At 37.2% G+C, this 19441-nt stretch overlaps 1 protein-coding gene across 1 annotated transcript in view; it reads left to right on the top strand.

Annotated features, from left to right (window-relative positions):
* The window catches only part of RAB2A (RAB2A, member RAS oncogene family), a 40694-nt gene extending 25701 nt beyond the window's left edge, over positions 1–14993 (top strand). Inside the window, exons 6-8 of the mRNA XM_057377162.1 lie at positions 1919–2030; positions 10957–11025; positions 13286–14993. Coding sequence (XP_057233145.1) covers positions 1919–2030; positions 10957–11025; positions 13286–13381 — 277 coding nt within the window. The 3' untranslated portion in view covers positions 13382–14993. The remainder of the gene's footprint in view (positions 1–1918; positions 2031–10956; positions 11026–13285) is intronic.
* Positions 14994–19441: the final 4448 nt, after the last annotated feature.

Raw genomic sequence — 19441 nt, 5'->3', positions numbered from 1 at the left:
TTACAACTAGGTTTTATTAAGACAGTAAATGTACTTAAAATTTGCACTGTAAATCGTTACAGATTAAGGTGCCGCATGAACTAAAAGTATTAAGAGTTAAACCTAAAACTTTTAAGCTTTTCAAAGGATATTATTTTCAAGGAGGATAGGAAAAAAACTTCAGTTTTTTTTATTATCCTGAAAGAATTCTTCTGGTAGGGTATACTGCTAGAAAAGTGTGGAAGGAAAACTGTGTATGCTAACATAGTTTTGAAGGAATAAATACTGCTCTTATGACTCTCATAAGTGCATTTGACATAAGTTTGTAGTACTGACTTATTGCTGGATTTGAAGAGTATTGAGAATTTAATTTGAAATATAATGGCTGTTTATTGAAAACATTACAAATACTAGTGTTAAAACATTACAAATACTGTACTTAATCTTCTTTCCAGAACAAAGCATAGCTATATTGATCTAGTAAGACCAAATGCTTCGAATTATTGGAATGGAGAGAGGAAGACAACTGTGGTTAGTAGAAGCAGTTAAAGATCTTTAAGAATATGTTTAGGTATCACTATTGAGTCTTGATTGGGCTGTCATTGCAGTTTTTGGTACAACTGCATTATTTCAAGTAAAAAGTTAATTGTTTATGTTCTGTCATGGAGCTAACACTGAAGTGAATCAAGGTTTTTGAGAGTAGCATGGTAGTAGCAAATAAAGACATTGCTCAGGTTCAAAAAGACAATGTCATCTGCTACTGGGAGTGCTTAAATATAATGAACATCAACTTCAAAAATGTTTTGAGAAGATATTTCTTGTATCCTTATCTTCAATTTTTTTTATAATATTTATATGTGCCGAATTATATTGACTCAAACTCATCTGAGCTAGCATTTCATTCTTAAAAATCACAAAAACCTCCTTTGCTGCAAAATAGATGCCACAGTGAGTATTACTTATTTAATATATGTGTAATTACAAACTTGGCAAACACTGAAGTCTAATATGATAYTTTTTATTTGTAAACTGACTGCAAATTAAATAAATCTATTTGCATGCTCTTTAGTTAAAAATGTATATCTGAGGTATTTATACATGTACAACCTAGATGAAAATTCATTGAGATATATATCTTGCACTTATACATCAATAATAAATWTATCATTGTTATTGCTGACCATGTAATATACTTACAAAGAAGGACAAACAAATTTCTTTGTTCCTAAAGAAACATTAAAAAGTAAGGGTAAAATTTATGTCTATATGACCTAGAGAAATGGATTTGTCTCTAGTTGTCCAGTCAGAGAGGTTTTTCTCTGCTATTTTTAGGTAATATTTAACTTTGAATTAAATTGCTTGGAAAGAAGAAGCTAGAACTTGTGTAGCAGTCACTTCAATTTCTTTTGCTGCTGGAGGGGCAGGAGTTTCAAAACCTAAATGCTCACTTATTGGGAGAGAATAGCTGATGTAGTTCAAAAGAGCTTATTTTTGCTTTTAAGTCTTTTGTATCAGAACAGAAATTGACTGTATGAAGTTTTGCTAYTGAATAGAAAAAAGGAACTTGATTTTTTAAATTGCTTAATATTAAGAAATCATTTATAAAGCTCCCTTATCAGCTCAGCWTTATAGTATTGAATTGGTAGATTAAATAATAGAAGACAATGATATGCACTGAAAATACAAGTYTAAAGTTAATATTCAAGGAATACCTAGATAAATACACACTCGTCCTGTAGAAAGCTATTTCATTAAGTCTTTGCTAAGATTTRTGTCAGCTGGGATGTATAGCTCTTCTACTGTGTTTAAGGCCTTGACTATTTATTCATAAATACCCAAGTTCTGATGGGGGCTCTTGTCTTCTCAGGTTTATAAGCATGTTTTTGAAGAATAATTTTCATATGATTAAAATTTAACTTTCTTTTTTCTTCCATCTTAGTGATCTAGAATCTAGACGAGAAGTCAAGAAAGAGGAGGGTGAAGCATTTGCACGAGAACATGGACTTATCTTTATGGAGACATCTGCCAAAACTGCTTCCAATGTAGAGGAGGTAACTTTGCTTAACACTGGCATTTTACTAAAATAGTTGCTTTAAATTACACTTGCTTGTATAGATACTATTCCTCTAGATTTTGTGCTCCTTAACTTGAATTGACTGTTCTTTATATTATGAGAAAGACAATGTCTATGTTGTAATTGATTGCACAGCACTAATTATATTGTTGAGACTTCCTAATTAATGTACTTGTGGGGTTATTTCAAGTATTTAATCAAAGAAATGGCTAACTTCTTAATGCCATGAAACCTAAGAAGACTAGGATGGATTTGCTAGTCCAAAACAAGCCAAGCTATTTGGTATTGTTGGCAGATGTCACTCTAACCTGTTCTAAAGGCTCCTGGTGTATCACAAGCTCTTCAGAACAATCTCTTGCAGTGCTTTGGTACTTGTCCTGTCATCATCTTTCCTCTCTACCTAGTAGGAATCTTTACTTCAATTTGCTCATAGCTTCTATTTTCTGTCTTCTACAGAGCTGCTGAAAAGCTCACATTGTCTTGGTCACCATAGTCTGCTGTGTATTTGAATAAGTTTTTCGGTTTTTGCTTATTTGAAGAACTTAAGTCTTTTCAAGTTTGGCTTATAGTTTATATTTCTAGACACATGTGAATTCTTGCATCTCTCACCTTGATATACTGCATTCCTTTCTTGAAGGGTGGTCGTAGTGGGCTGACCTCTGCCCCCAAATGAATGCCCACCAAACTGCTCACTCGGTGCCTCTGCCCAGCGGGATGGGGGAAAGAACCAGAAGAGCATCAGCAAGAAAAACTCAGTGGCTGAGATAGAATTTTAAAAGTGAAGGAAAGAGATAGGGGAAGAATGACAGAAAGGCAATCACTCCCAACTTCCTACAAACAAATTGAATCTTAGCCAGTTGCTGAGCAACAGCAACTTTGACTACCCTTTGGTTTTTATTCTTGAGCAGTATGTCATATAAAATGAAATATCCCTCAGGCCGATTCTGGTCAGTGGTCCTGGCTGTTTTGTGTCCCCCATGATTTTGCTTACCCTAAGCATAATCACTATCAGGAGAGGGCAGAGTAAGAAGCAGAAAACCTTGACGCTCACCAGTAGCTAAAACATTGGTGTGTTATCAACACCATTTTAATAATAAATCCAAAACACAGCACCATGCAGACTGCTGTGAAGAAAACTGACTGCATTCTAGCCAGACAAGTACAGTGGTGGACAAAGAGCTCCAGCTGAGATGCTAGTGCTATATAAAGCAGAATGATTGCTTCACATGTCTTTCAAACCTATAGTCAGTTCATCCACACTGACCTTTTTTTAATGACATGACATAGTTCAGCTTCTTATACTACACAACCTGCCCCATTCTTCTCCAGACTTGTCCTAAATTCAACATGGTGTGCAACCAATGAGGTATTCTTCTATTGTTAAAGCCTTCTAGTTACAAAATATTTAAGTTTTTTTAGAAGTTACAGTAAGCTACAAATGACTGTCACAGAATCATTCTGGTTTCTTACTACCTATTCGAACATAACCTGTCTCTGCATCCAAAATTACATCCTAGTGAATTGTCCAGTATCTAATGTATCTCTTATTATCAGGAGGCAAATGASCATCAAGTTCTTTATCAAAAATGTTCAAATGGAATCCTCTCCTTGTGATGATGCAAGTGAGTGAATGTGTATGTACATACTAACTTTCTAATTCCAGTGGAAAAGTTTTAGGGGTATAATCCTTTTTGGTGACAGTTAAGTGCWTTCCTTAAATGGTGTTCTCAGTAAACACTGAAAAAAGTGGCATGATGTAGAATAGTTAACAGCTACAGAGCAAAATCCTAATCACTAGMAGTTTCTTTATATGGACAAAACAGCTGCTGTTGGTATTTTTTTATGCTGTTTCCCTTGTTTTGTCCTGATGTCCAGCACTGTGGAGTACCTCAGTAAATCTATAGCAGGAGCCATACGTGACCTTTTTGGTGCTTGGATCTTAAAACATTATGTTCATTATGTTCTTCAGGATTATGTCTCATTACCTGCATCTTGGATAGAAATGGATGATTAGGAGTGGAAAATATCCTGTTGGCTGTTTATTTTGTGCAAGGCTGTTGAAGAAGTTTCCACCCTTTTTGCATAGGATGTAATAGATGGTAGGGAGAGGGAAGTAGAAGCAGGCTCTTCCTTCATAGTTACTTTGGAGACTTCTGAGAATTCACTGTGACCATAGAGTTAAATCATATTTGATGTGGAATGGGATTGTGTAAATAGTTTCTGCATCACTGGATAGAGAATAGAATGATTACTGGGGGAGGTTAAGCACAGGCTTATAATAGGACTGCAGTGCAAGGACAGTTAGTGCTAGTCTCTTCAGCAGTATCATATTTATTTAAATAGGGGGTTGTTGTTGATTTTCCTCAACCCTCAGTCTAAAGGTGTAAAGATAACCAACAGTCAATATATTACTATTTTTTGTGACTTTTTCCTCCTTAGTGATTTCTAAGCTGATGGGAATTAGAGTAGTGTACATTCTGACCATGGCTGTGGATTTTCTCCTRGTAGAATCTTACTAACTTTTAGAATCTTGGTTATCATATTTGCTCCACTTCACTGAATTGTGGATGGGTGATTTGCACTCTGAAGTAACTTCAGTGTTGCTTATTCAGTTTTTCTAAGAAAACATCCATTGGGAGGTTTTTCACTTGTATATGTGTAAGTCTAGGGTCCAAACCCCAGGCAGGTCTGAACTTACTTTAGTCATAACACACTTCACTTTCTGACCTCTCCCTAAACCAACACATAGTACGTAAGATTTTTTTKGTCTCATTTGCTAGAGACATTAGCAATTTTATCACATTAGTTTTTTTCATTGGTAATTCAGCAGTAGTATATGACTAGTAATTGTGGTCTTACCTGCAACCTGCAGTTCAGAGAGCTTTCTGCTTGGGCAGGGGCAGAGTAGAATCACCTGCATGAACTCAGGGTTACCATGTAATCTCCTGTAGCACACAGTGCTCACCTTTTTGTTCCTGGCATATCAATGGTTTGAATCCATTTATGTGCATTGATTATCAAGAAGTAAGGATACCTAGGTGTGTTTGGGAAGCTACAGTAACTTTGTRCACTATTATTTCATTCCAGACTGCTATTTTAAATAATGATTGATGATGTGACCAATCTTAAGTCAGTGGGTGCTGGTCAGAGCAATGCTAGACAGCATCACTGTTCAGAACCTGATCTCCCTTGAGTTGTACCACTGTATCACTGACTCCTGGTGTGGGAGTTTGTTTTAGTAAGTTGTTTCCCATATGGAAGGGTGCCTATGTCAAACTTAAGGGCATTGTTTGTGTTGTTCCAAGTTGTCAGTACATAAATAGAATGCAATAATGAATTCATTATTTAGGATTAAATCTGAATAGACTAATGGTTTTGATTGAGCAACGGAGCACTTCTGCTGCATGGAGCTGGATGGTCATTCAGTGGTTCTGTTTCAGTTGTAACTTAATTTTCTCTTCAGGCAGCTTCTTTCATACTTTTGCTTAAATGGATAATGAGTATTCAGAGTTCCTGTAGCTTCCACAGTGGCACAGATAAGAGAAGGAAGATGGCCTTTTGTAATACTCTGAAAATTAAAATCTCATGGAAAGATCAGATTCATAGCAGCATCTTAAYGTTAAACTGATTTTTGAAGTGTGTTTTGTTTCACTTCCACATCTTCCCTGAACACAACTAATTGATGGGAAATAAACAGTTGTTTGACGKGGTAATACAGTTAGCAAGGATTTAGTTAATAAAACTTGAGAGTTGTAGGATGTTAATAATTTTCATGGCAAGGTAAAGTGGCACACACAAAAGGTAATCTGACTAGCAGTTGCAAAAGAGCAGGATTTTTAGGTCGTGAGTCTTAAAAAAAAACTGAAACAAACCAGCAAAAACACTCACCCAAAAGTGAGGTTTATCTTAACTTGTATTAAAACCAGTATTCCTTGAAGTTCCTGGAAATCAAGGTTATATGACCTTTCAGCTGTGTGTAACTGACACTTTAACCAGTTTCTCCCATGAGAAAATGGGGTTGAAGCTCACGTCAGTTCAGCTGTGGCAGGGAGAAGRGGCAGGATGCCTGCCTGTGGTGAGGATATGCAGCTTTTAGCTCCTTGTGGTACATCTTTGGATTGTGCCCCAGCTTCACAATAGGAACACTGGATCTACTGTAGTTCTTAAGGCTTCTGGGCACCTTATGGTATGATGAGAATAAAAGACCTCGCTTAACTGAGTGTTTCAGGCTTTATAGAAGAGCATGAAATGTAGGATACTGCCTGCCTGACCTGTAGATTCCTGGAGCGATGGAATCTTAGTTTTGGGGGGGGGTTATCTTTTTTTTTTCCTCAAGTATTCTGTCCTGTGTAACTGTTCAACAACAGCTACAGGACTTTTTAATTCAGTTTGAGCTCTAGTAATGTGCATCTGCCCAACAAGTTTGTCAGAAAGATTGTGCCTCAATGGGGACATAAAGAAATTGCTGTCAAGTCCTGATTTGTACCTTTGCACATATGCTTCAAATATAAGGTTACAGATATGTTGGGGTGCTTTTTGGTGTGTGGGTTCATTATATAGAACCTTAGTACTGCTTATAATTAAACTCTGTATCGTTTTTCGTGTGCTAGGCTTCTTCCTGGAAGATCATTTATCTGTAAAAAGTATTGCCTTACTGTGTGTGCATAAAAGAGTTTTGGAATCTCACTTTATTAAGTGGCCATCGWGCAGCACTTACACACTGGGATGGTGAATGCTTTAGGCATAAATCCATTTGTTGCTCATGTTGTTACTGTTTCCCAATGCATTCTTAAATAGTAGAGTAATCTTACTGTATCATATGTTGCTGCTAAAAGATAAGATAGGAAATTGGAGAGAAGGAGGAAATTCTAGGTGTGGACTGACAAMAGAGCTGAGGGTCATGCTTTAGAATTTCTGATACATTTAATCTTTAAGTATTCCTCATTTAATTGTAAGAAAGAATCCARAAATTGTGATTGCCCACTTTTTATTTCCAAGCGCTAAATTTAATTTTAGCAGTGCCAGCAGAGGGCAGCATGTTCCACGAGCTGGCCTTGCTGAACTTCCTCTCATACCTGATTTAGGCAAAGATGAGCTTGTAAAGTCTTGGGTTTTAAAAAGTATCAGTGATTCATTTACAAGTTTTTCCTGTTATGCTCATCTTATAACAAAGTCCTCAGATTCTTGTCCTGGCATTAGCTTTCCGATAAAGACAAGTGACGTTACTGACATCTGCAAGTGAAAACTAAATGTAGCTGTTCTACAGCTCACACTCGGGTACCTTTAGCTTRTTAATACTCCTGCAGACAGCTTCCATGAGACAGAACTATCAGGAACTTATTCCCTTACCTGTATCTTGCATTGTTTTTACCAATTACAGAATTCATTCTTCATGGATTTGTCTSAAGGGTAGTAAACGTGCATTACTTTTTTATTTGTGTGATGAAATTAATGTTGAAGTTGATTTAATTCTACGTTCAGTGTTTGTTGGATTAACTTACCTTAACTGCCTTAAGTATCTCTACTGTTTGATAGTTTTAGGTAGTTTGGGGCGAGCATTGGGAGACATGACTTTTTGATTCTCATGTTGCAATATGATCTGGGAAACTCCTTATACAAATAATCTAAAGTGATATTATACTAGTGTGTTGTGATTTAAAAGCCTCTTTTGTTGGCTTTGCAGTAGGTGTAGGCATGATACAACARGCTGATCACATCTTGCAAGATTAACTTTCCCACTTGTACAATAATGCAGTTTTCCACAATGGGGTATTGCTACAATTTTGAAACCTAGTTAACCTGACCGTGTAATTGAAAAACATGTTATTTTAAAACAAATCACTGAATATCTTGTATACAACCTTTTTTAAATGCTATGGTACAGTCATATTCAGCAGTCTCATGCATAAAAGCATCAGTAACTCGTGGCTGAGAAAATGACCAAGAGTTAAACATTAAATGTAAACATTTTCCTGAAGTTACATTGTTCTCTTGAACTCTCTCAAAATATAGTCAACGATTTTTAAATTTGGAAGCCTAGCGTACTAATTTTGCAAAAGTCTCTCACTTCCTTTTATGACTAATAGAAGTACTTTGTACTGGGACCTTGCAGTCTTTCAGGTGATTATTATTCAGGTATAAATTCACRGTGAGTCTGGTAATGCCTCCCCTGGAGTAGTGAAAATGAACATGGACCTGGTTTGGGATGGAAAGGCTTGAGGATCTTTGTCTAGTGTTTTAGTAGCAGCAGCATTATGGGAACGTGCAGTGCAACTGCAGTAGGCTTGGTAGACAGCCAGCTGAGCCCATGTGAGCTTACTGGTGAGGTCTTGTGTGTTAGTAGCTAAACTGCACCTGGATCCAAGTTGGCATGTGAAGTGCTACAGCTGTGTTCTTGCAGTCCCCTGCACGTGGTCTAATAAATCTAAACTGGATTGGGGGGAAAATCGCTGTGTCTTTCTGCATCTATGGCTCAGTTAATCTGAAAATAGGATAAACTGCCCATAAATAATTAAGAGTTTATAGCATACTGCATGTTCCAGATAAGAGTTAGAACATACAGTATTAAAAGAGATTTTTAGGAAGAAGTCGGTTATACCAAGTTCACCTGCTTGTCCTTGCTAATTGGGGCACTAGCATGCAATGCCAAAATCTGATACTACGTTCTTGAAGCAAATAGACTGCAGTTTTAGTGATGTTCTCAGGTGATTTTGATGCTTACACTTTGAAGTGTAACTTAAAATACATGGGTGTGAGAAACAAACAGAAGTATCAAGCRATTCAAGTCTCTTTTCGTGGCTGATTAGAAGCAATTTTTCAGAATGTGTACAAAGAAAAGAACATGAGGTAGACTTATTATGTGCTATCTTCTTGTCAAACCATTTGTTTTCAAATAGGAATTAYTTCTGTGGCCCAGTGCAACTCGGCACCAGAATCACTGATGAGAATTGGGTAGTCAGATTATGGCTTCAAGAGAACTGAAATGATAGAACTGAGATTAATGGAATATTTGGATTTTTCAGGTCAACAGTTTCTTGGCCAATATGTTTAATACTGAAATAGACTGTACTGAATTCAGTATGCTCTTTTGTTTTGTACGTACATGTGTAATAAGAGAAGGAATGTTTTGCATTGGTGTTTTCCAGTGCACTTTACTATTTTTTGTGAGAATAGATGTATTGCTACAGTGACTGTTCTTGAGTGTAATATCCAGAAGGTAATTTATACTCAGTTGTATAAATTATACTGTTAAAATTCTCATTTGTTGCTCTAAAGTAATTTTTATAGATTCAATGCAATTCTCATGAAATTAATTCTGAGAGCCTTGGTGTACTTAGCCAGCATCTTCTAGAACAGTTAGGAGTGCCAGTTTTTAAGTGCTTGTTTACATGAAGTTATCATAACACTTTTTTAAGACTTCAAGTTCTGTTTAATGTCCTGCTGAAGTAGAAGTACATATCGTCACAGATTCCAGCTGTGTGAATTTCCAAAGTTGACTTACACCTTTCAGTAGGCACATGTATGAGGCCATTATAATAATTAGTGTGTTATCAGGAGCAAAGATAAGTTTAAATTTTTTCCTTACATAGAAAACTTCAGTTTCTGAGGAATTTGATTCAATTCGTAGTTGGCCAAAAGCCAATCTTTCTTCTCAACTCTAACACGTGTTTGAAAAACGAACTTGCTTCCTAAGTGCCTTGTGAATCTGCAATGATTAATTCTTCTCATTATTTTGCTGCAAATTCTCATGACCCTCTGTGATGATTCGATCACCCACTTAGAGTTTATGCATATTCATATCTCTCTGCTCCTGCTGCAGTCGTTCAAGTCTCCTTCACTGGCTGTGGTGTGTGCTTGGTGCAGTAATTGAGCTGCAGTAGATTGATTACTCTGGGGAGCTGTAAGGCCTTTAAAGGTGAAAACATATCAGTCCTGTTAATTAGGAAACAAAGCTCTGGTGGCAAGTTCAGCAGTCAAATGCTTCCAGTGTAGAAATGAGGAAAGGTATGATTTGTTCCTCTCCATGAACCCTGTTTACTTTTTTATATTTGWATTAGATCTGTATTTGCTGTAATGGGCTTGTGCAGAAGGTAGCATGTCTTTTATGATTCCATGGTATTGGTATTTTAGGACAAAAAGAACTGTATGTTTATTGTAATTACCAGCTGCTGTTAATCGCCTCCTAAATTATACATTATTTTAGGCATTACTTGACCTAAATGAGAAATGAAGAATGGAATCATTGATTGTAAACTTTAACCAAAAACRTATCAGTCACTTTTTCAGACCTGAATGTCAGAGTATTTTCTCTGAATTAAAACAATAGATTTTTAGAAGTCATTTTAAAACCTGGGGCCTCTCCTTTCTGCTATTAAGATGTCTGTTGCCCATTGTGTGCAAGATTAATTAAAGAGAATACGTTCTTAAAATTAGGTGAATATTAAATGATAGCATAAGGTTTCATCCAGCAGACAGCATCCTTACATCATCATTGTAAGTACCCTGTGGTTTTATGTTGCTAAGCACTCTAATCTAGAGTGGCCTATTACAAAGATATTAAGGGTAGGGGAAACCATCTGCCACACAATCTATCCATAAGGGTCAGAAATAAATAATTTAAAAGTAATTTATATATCTTTAAAACCACTTTTTCCCTGTAATTACTGGACAACAGATTGTAGAATACAGATGTTATGAAAATGCCACTGTTTTTGTAAACAGCGTGTGATCCATTGCTGCTTCAGGGTAGGTTACAGGATGCTGTTGTCGTACCTGTTCCTGCAGAGGTCAGGAAGGAAAGTCTTGCTGAAACAACTGCACATGAGATTGAATTCCAATTAGTGTGTCTTACACCAAAGGGTATCRCATTCATTGTGTCTGTGGTCTTCTTTCCTCTGTTTTAGGCATTTATTAACACTGCAAAGGAGATCTACGAGAAAATCCAGGAAGGAGTTTTTGACATTAATAATGAGGTAACTTTTAGTACTCTGAATACTTTTTGCATTTTAGAAGTATAAAATTGACCTTCCCTAGGAGGCTGGACAGCAAAAGATTGTCTGTTCYATTTGGATCTAGAATTGACTGCCATTGTGGTAAAAATGGATTAAAATAAGTGACCCTATCCATCCATGAAGCATCGCAAAATAATATAAATCCCCAAAAGAGAAGAAAATCCACTTTCATCCACTTCTCCATATGGTGTCATCTGTTTTCAAAGATAATTTTCCACTATGTAAATGGGAGACCATGTTGATATGCCAGATGCACTCCATGAGCTGTCCAGTGTAGGGGAGGGATTGCTTTGAGAGTTACATAAAAGACTTTTGAAATGTTCCTGGTTTAGGTGGCTGGATACTGTAGGGAATAAAAGATTAGCCATTTTGCTTATGCACATTACTGAAATTACAGATTATTGGGACCTATGTCTGTGCTTGTTTGGGCTGGGGGTGGAGAGCTGGAGAAAGGGGAACAAGAGCTAGAAAGACCTATARCATCTTTCTTGAATTTTTAAATGACTGTGCTGTTGAAAATCTTGAGCAGTTAGGAGAGAGGTTCACTGCCATAGAAAAAGCAGATAGAAAGTAAAAAAAAAAAAGAAAAAGCATAGAAAGTAAATTCAGAGGTGAGAAATAGACATACTAGCATTGTATGGAAATTGTAAGATTGCRTGAGCTCTCTGTTAACAGTCTCATAAAAAAATCTGACAATGTGGTCAGTCTTTCCTGAAGACCAAGATGGGKTTTTTTTATCCTGATGTCCCTGAATATTGTTGCTGAGGTGCTTAGTGAAACCACATGTGAAAATCTGCGCTACCACTCTCTTCTGTTTCTGTTTTGTGGAGAGGTGTGTCCAGACTGTCAGTGTGATGCTTCTCTTAAACATTACAGTCTTTGCAGAATTGTTCAGAGTAGCAAGGCAATTGGCAGGACTCAAAAACCTTCACCTCTTTCTGCTTAATATATTTCAACATGAGAAAATTTAGGCAATTGAAAATATTGCTCATGACTTCAGAGAGGAAAACATAAGAAACTCCAGTAATACACAAAGTAATGCATCAGGAAACTTGCAGCTAAATAAGACTTGGATAGTAATGCTTCAGACTAATTCTGACTGGAAAGTGTGTGTGCATGTGGTKGTTTAGTGAAACACTTCTTAAATTCAGTTCACTGATGAAAAATTTAAAACCTCCTTTCACRTCGTTCCTGAAGAAAATGCAGTTGGTAGTGCAGTATAAATTGGAGAGCAATCAGAGTGTCTGAAATAGCATGCTTGTTGTATCTGTCGAGTTTCATATAGTAGCTGACTGCTTTACTGTGCCTTACGGAGCTTTGATTGCAATATGCTGTCAAGAGCCAACAGTCCGTGCTACTTATTTGGCTTTATGCCAAGTCTGGCTCCTTGATTCCTCAAGAAGTTGCTATCAGCCCAGAGGGGGCAAAACCAATGAGCCATAGGGCATGCTTTTTATTAAAGAGGAGTCAAAGAGCGAAAAGAAACCACATCAGCTGCTGTCAATACTGAGCGAGTGCCAGAAACCCGAAGGCTACCACTGCTGCAGAACAACTGCCAAGCACTATAAATCTGAGATTTGCTGTGACGCAAAGTTTCCTTAAGAGCTTAATTTCTGAAGCTACTGTATTACTTTTCTCAAAGTGCTGTATTTTTAGGTAAAATCCACTTGAGGGAGTGAGGGTTAAGATATAAGTGTGATTTTGATGAATGAAAGAGCTACGCTGTGTGTGGGTTCTTGGCAAGTAGCCATGTCTTTTGGGATCACAGAAATTATTGATGACACAGAACACTCGTATGCCCTTAGCTTCTACAGCTGATTCAACACAGAAAGAAATGCTGTCTAGAGAGGAAAAGTTTTATAKTAAACTATTAAACTAGTGGAGATTTTGGCAAGAGGGGAGAGGTTGTACATTCTTAACAAACGCTATATATTTTTAAGCCTTACGCCAAGTAGTATTCAAATGCAATTCTTGMTCTGTGGGTTTTTTTGTTAGGAGTTCAAGCTACAGAATGTTACATGGAGATAAAATTTAAATGAGAAGGCAGGCATCTTCCTTTAAATAATATTTAATCACTAAGAACATGCTGTGAAAAAATTACAAACTTTGCTATATTTATCGCATACATTAGGAGAACTTGTTTTATGATCTTCTTAATAGAAAAAGKAGCTTTTCAAGTATATTCTAAAATACTTACACTGTATATTAAACTTCATTTCAGGCAAATGGCATAAAAATTGGCCCTCAACATGCTGCTACCAACGCAACACTTGCAGGCAATCAGGGAGGACAACAAGCTGGAGGAGGCTGCTGTTGAGCCTATTTTTACTTTCTAGCTGCCTGGATGGGGCCTACTAACTTGTTTGTTCACCCTTCCCTCCCCCCGCCCCGCTCGCCTCCACTTCAATTCAACTGAGACATGAAACTTGTAAGTTGGTTTCCTGTTGCAGAAGACTTTATCCTTCAAATTCTTGTATAACTTTGAATAAATGGTTAATGTTCACTTAAAGACAGATTTTGGAGATTGTATTCATATCTATTTACATTTGATTTCTAGGTCAATTGATGTGATTATTTTTGTTAAATGTTGTCTTGTGCCCTTGACTACGAACTGAATTGTATTAAACACTACAAAGTCATCTGAGTATTTTAATCAGTTTGTGTAGTTAGGTTTCCCAGCTCCTGAGGTTACCTAATGTTTAATATTGTAGAGCTGTCCTCAAGTTTTTTGTCAATTTTCAAGGCTATGAAGAGAAGCGGAAGGACTCTTTTAATTCTGTATTTATCACTTTCTGTATATATAGTTTAATAACCTGCTTGGGTGTACTTGCCAAGCTAGAATTCTTTAATGCATTTGCATAAAATCTATACTACTTAGAGCTTGAAAACTACAGAAGCATTAATAGAAATTGCTTGGATGCTAAATTTTAAGCCTTTTTGACATTGTTAGCATGTTCATGCTCCCCTGTCATTATCCTGAAGTCCAAGAGAGATGCTTAATGTATATTACTAGAGGCTACATACGTGCTATCTATTTTAATGCCAAATGTTTGCTGTTTGTCCACAATTTCCACAACACCTCTTCAGAAATGGATTAGCTGTTTGCCTTAACAAATACGATAGGTAAAAACAGAATATGAATGAAAAGTAGAGGAGGAGTTGATAAATTTAAAATGGCACATTTTAAAAACATTAATCTTCTCARTGTTTTTTTTCTTGTTTACCACTTGATTTCTAGGTATATTTTTCATGCAAGGACAGTTTTTCAACCTAAATGTATAGTGGTTGTGTAAAGTTTTCTTTTAGTGACAACTTGTAATCCTAAATATATGGTAAGCATCTTGTCTATTGTGAAGAGGGTGTGAAAATAAAATCTGCCAGTTTGGAAATCTTGATGAAAATCAAAACTACACATGCTTTGGTAGTTATTATGGTGATGGCTGTGGGGGCAGGGGGCATATTTTTCCTCAAATGAAAGGGTTGCAACACTACAAAACAAAATCCTGTGTTTTAAGTGATTATTTGTTAAAATACAGATTGTTCACGTCACCTTTCATACAAATGTGCAAAAAATTGAGTTTCCATCTCATTCTATTTAAATATTTGCAGACAAAAGGGTGACACTAATGCTAGGCCATGCTTCATGTACTGGGGGGAAAAACAAGGGGTGGGGGGCAGCAATGACTGCAAAACTTTTGTCTAACTGGACCAATACTGACTGCAACACAACACTGAGGGAAAGGGATCCTCATGTTACCCATTCTAATTGTCAGAACATCCAAAATGAATAAACTTCAACCTGATGGGTGTAATACAGTAGTGGTTCTGAGACTAAATAAAATTTGAAAAAATGGTATGGAACCTTTTGTTGGTATCTGGGGGAAGGGGGGAACCAGTATGGATTTATGTTAGTTGCTGACTGCTTTTCACACACTTAGAAACATTTTCAGCAATAAATATAATTATAATAAATGTAATATAATTGTTTTAAACTTATAAATTATTAAGAGGTTACTCCATTTACATACTTTGAACTGTTAACTGTTTATTATACATAGTTTGCTTTTATAAGGCTCATTTACTGTTTCAGTTGAAGTTTGAAAATTGTGTTGCATGATGGTAAAACCACAGGACTAAGCTGCCTGCATGACAAGGGTAAACTGAGATGTAGTAACTAGCTGTTCACGAGTAGTAGTGAATGAACAAGGCTATTAGCTCGAATCAACTACTTGAAGTTTTTGTTCAATTGGCAATGTTGTAGAACTTAGTTGCTTGAGATGAAATGAGAGAAAAGTGCTCTTCTGTAGCAGCCTGAGCTTCATTACAAGGGGGAATAAATTTAGCCATAAAAATGGYCTGTTAAGGGAGCAGAAGAAGAACAAAAAAGGATGCTGTTTTAAGTGATGATGATTTGAAAAACTAAAAGCTTTTGACAGTCTCTYATTTTCTGAAAATGTGGAAAAATTATATAACTGCCCAGGAATCCAGGGCTGCTGTAAGAAAGAGCCACCAGTGCTGCTTTTTGTGGGGTGAGAGGGGCAGGGGAATATACTGTGACTTAACTAAAGTCACGTATGCTATCAGTTGCTGATCCTGCTGGTTTGGTCCTGGCTCACATGCCAGTCTTAGATTGTACATTATGTTAAGACTCTGGTACTTTCAAAGAGTAGCTAGAACAAAACTGAAATTTCCACGCATTCTGGCTGGCTTTTTGTTACAAACTTTGTGCACACGTAAACTTTTTTTGCTTGTTAGAAATCTCTGTATTTTTGTAGGGGTTCTTTTTGAGAAGCCCTGATGCTATTTCAGTTAGAATTCCAAAATTTATAGCACAAAACCAAGCCAGGAGCGTTTACTTCTAAAACGTGCTTTAACAAGATGATTCTTTCACAGGTTTCAGTTTTACTTGTACCTGAGTGACTGATGCTGAGATTTCATGTTGAATTCTAGTTGCTTTTATTGGTTACGTTTTCTCAACCAAAGAAGCAAAACATGTAGCTGTTTCCCAGCAACTTTTACAGCTGTTACATGTTACATGAAACTGTTGATACTGAAAAATCATACCAAGGTTCAGCTTAGAATATGGTATAAAGTTTAGAATATGGTATAAAGCATAGTTAATTTTTTCCAAAGAAAGGAAGATTGAGGTGATAAGCCCTCTAAGCATGACTAARGACCTGTCTCTCCCATTTCTGCTAAAATTGAAATGCTCCAGGAATTTTGGCAGTCATTGACRAAAGATTAACACTCCCCCTCAGTCTTATACCTGTGCGTCTCTTTTGGCTTCAGTCATTCTGATTTATTCTTGTGCAGATCAGACTCAGCAGTGAGCTAAGGTAAAACGACTGCCAAAACATTTGCTGATAAGCTAAAGTAACAAGTGTCTGAAGCCCCTAGCAAGCAGTGAGTGCTCCATCCCTTGCTCCAGAGTTTTATCTTTTCTGCTGTGTTATACTTTTTGTGACAGTTTGTTGTGGTAGCAGTTGAAGAGCCTTCACATGCAATATTTATATGTTGTATGGGTTAGAAGTGCAGACGCTGAATGACATATATTTAAATTGGCAAAGTTGTTTCTACATTAAGACTTTGTGACTGTTACAGCACTAAATCTGTTCTTGGGAAGAAATTGAAACCTTTTATCAGGCTCAAAAATACAGTTAAACTGAATCTCAGTGAAAAAAAAACCTTATTAAATGAGCTTAGAAAAATCAGAAGAGAGTTTTGAGCATTGCAGGATTTTTTTTTAGCAGTCTGTCTTAATGAGGGCACCCCAATGTGCCTGTGTTTTTCTGAAAGTTGTTACAAGTAGGGTGTTGCTTTTGTAAATGCTGAGGCCTGAGGTAGTGATTCCTGTTAACGGACTGGTCTTGATACTATTGAATGTCCTACAACTTTCTTCTAGGTTTTCTTGTTCATTTGTTTGTTTTGGGGGGTTTCTTCTAAATCAAGTTTTTCCTGTGTATTATCTCCTTTTTGTTTTCTCTGTTTTCATATGGTTTCATTCAAACTGAAGCCTGTGAGCAAAATGCTGGTCCCTGTCTTTACTTGATCCACATCCGTAACTCCTACACTTATAGGAATCTCCCCAGTATGGGGCATTTGTTTTAGGGGTGGAAGGGTGGGGCAGAGGGGGAAGAGGGATATGTGTGCTATCTGGCTGCATGATATAAAATCATGAAGGAAGTATTGCATGGGCTCTGTTACTTGTTACACCTACTGTGTGTACTGGTTTGCATGTGTGGGGGGATATAATTTGCCTATTCCTCTTCCACTATTGCATGAGAGGAGATGGGGAGACACAGGAAGACTAACAGGTTTTATTTGGATATCTTAATAAATTTGTTTGCTGAGGTGATATGCATGATTTGTATATACTTAATGTTCCTCGCCCTAGAATCTCTGCGTTTTCTTCTGCCACATTACAGCAATGTAACTTTAACAGTATGCAGTGGTGATTTATTGTAATACACTACTGAAATCTCCATTTGTAAATAATCCAGGCTGCTGCTGTGTAAGTAGCTGATGAAATGTCTTTACTGGGTCTGCCATATATGAAAGAAACCACAACATTAGGCAATAAAAACTACTAACAGAATGTTACAAAACCAAGACCATGACAAAAAAAGCAGCATGTTGTGGATCTATCATTTTTATTCTTGGGACAGATTTTATTATTTTTGGAACTATTACAAGACTTATGTTAAATATTGTGGATGATAAGAGGAAACAGACTCTTGGCAAACATGGAAAACCAATTACAGCATATTACCCTATTCCCCTTCCAATAAAGGAGGGGCGAAGCTAAAAGTTTATTCTTTGCCTAGCAGCTGGAGAAGGGGGGTTGGAGGGGAAGGGTTGCTGCTTTAGCATTGGCTTGAGGAAAGAGATTGTCTCTGTAGCAATCTTAGTGCAGGCAATCCAAGCTGGAGAAGGAAAACCCAGCCTAAAAAAGYACACTGTTACAAAAGTGCTGAGTGAAGAAATGGTTACTCTGTACCATCAGGTATACTGTTCACTTTAAAGTAGTTTAAAAACTTGTGCTTGGTTGCAGCTTTCTGTGTTGTGGTGATAGGCATTTGACTTCATAAATAAAGTGGAAGACATGTCTGATATTTAAACATGGGATTTAACTGCAACATCCCATGGCTCTGTGGCGTGGAGGTGAAATAAAGGGTGGGAAAAGCCTACTTCAGTGTTTACTTAGAAGTCTGTACATCCATTTGTATTCCTATCCCAAAGTACAGTTCTTGTAAAATTGTCCATAGCAGCATGAATGTAGCTGAAATCAGTATGTTTGTTGGAGTTTCCCCCCTCACAGCATAGTTATGATTTTTTAAATTCCTTTGTTAAAGAGTCAGAGATATAAATGTTTATATTGGGCAGACTCTTGTTGATGGTTGGGTCTGTGGTACATTTGCTGTAAATTACAGCAGGATGTAATTAGCCTTTCTTAAATGAAGCCCAGTTCCATTTCTTTTCCTAGATTTAGACATAAAACACTGTGAGGCTGGAAAATCCTAAAGTGTGAGGACAGTTCAAATGAGACTGACAGTTGTCATTTTAACATTGTCTGGGTTAAAGCAGTCAAGTAAACACTGCATCTTCTGATTATGGCATGGGAAAACATGCAGGAAATGTCTGAAAGAATGTGACTTTAGAAGTTAAATAGCAAGGATACTTGGGAAGACAGAAATCCATGGGAGTGCTTGCTGCCTCCCAAGATGAGGCAGGGAGAGGCTGTGGATTTAAGAGGCATTGCCCAGCACCTGAGCACTAACACCCACACTGGGCAGGTGTTGCTGCTCGAGGACTGCAGCACTGGGCCAGCTGTGAGGAAGGAACTTTTAAATTTGGACATGGCTGCCAGGTGCACATTGATAGCACTAATAGCAGAGCTGAGGCAGTGTCCAGAATTCGTAGGACATGTGAATTGTTTTTAGGAGGGATGGGTACAGAGACAGCGCAGATGACATGGGGCAAATTTACTTGTCAGCTGTCGGCTCAGAAAAAAACCCGAATCAATGTACACTGCCCATCTGTGATTCTTGTATACAAATGCAGCAAAGCTTTGTTTTGAATGTAATTAGAAACAAATTTATCTTATGGGGTTTTTTTATGCCATTTTAATTTGTGAGGATGCCTGGACCTTGGGTTGCTGGTTAGTTTCATATCTAAAGTACTTGAGACGGAGAATGTCAGAATACAAAAGAATTCCTGTGTCTGGTGCCCTTGAGAGTCAATACAGCCACTACTAAGCAAAACATGACTGACTGACCTAAGCTAACTGGTCACCGATGAAGGTCTGTCAGCCATCAGTGGCCCACAAAAATCCAGCAGATAGGCTTTGCTGATCCTCCTTGCCCAGTTGTGTTCAGCT

This window comes from Malurus melanocephalus, unplaced genomic scaffold (genome assembly GCF_030028575.1).
Source record: "Malurus melanocephalus ecotype Western Australia unplaced genomic scaffold, MMel_1.1 scaffold_303, whole genome shotgun sequence".
In the NCBI taxonomy this organism is placed as follows: domain Eukaryota; kingdom Metazoa; phylum Chordata; class Aves; order Passeriformes; family Maluridae; genus Malurus; species Malurus melanocephalus.
The sequence above is the reverse complement of the archived record's forward strand: the minus strand, read 5'-3'. Positions and strand labels throughout refer to the sequence as shown.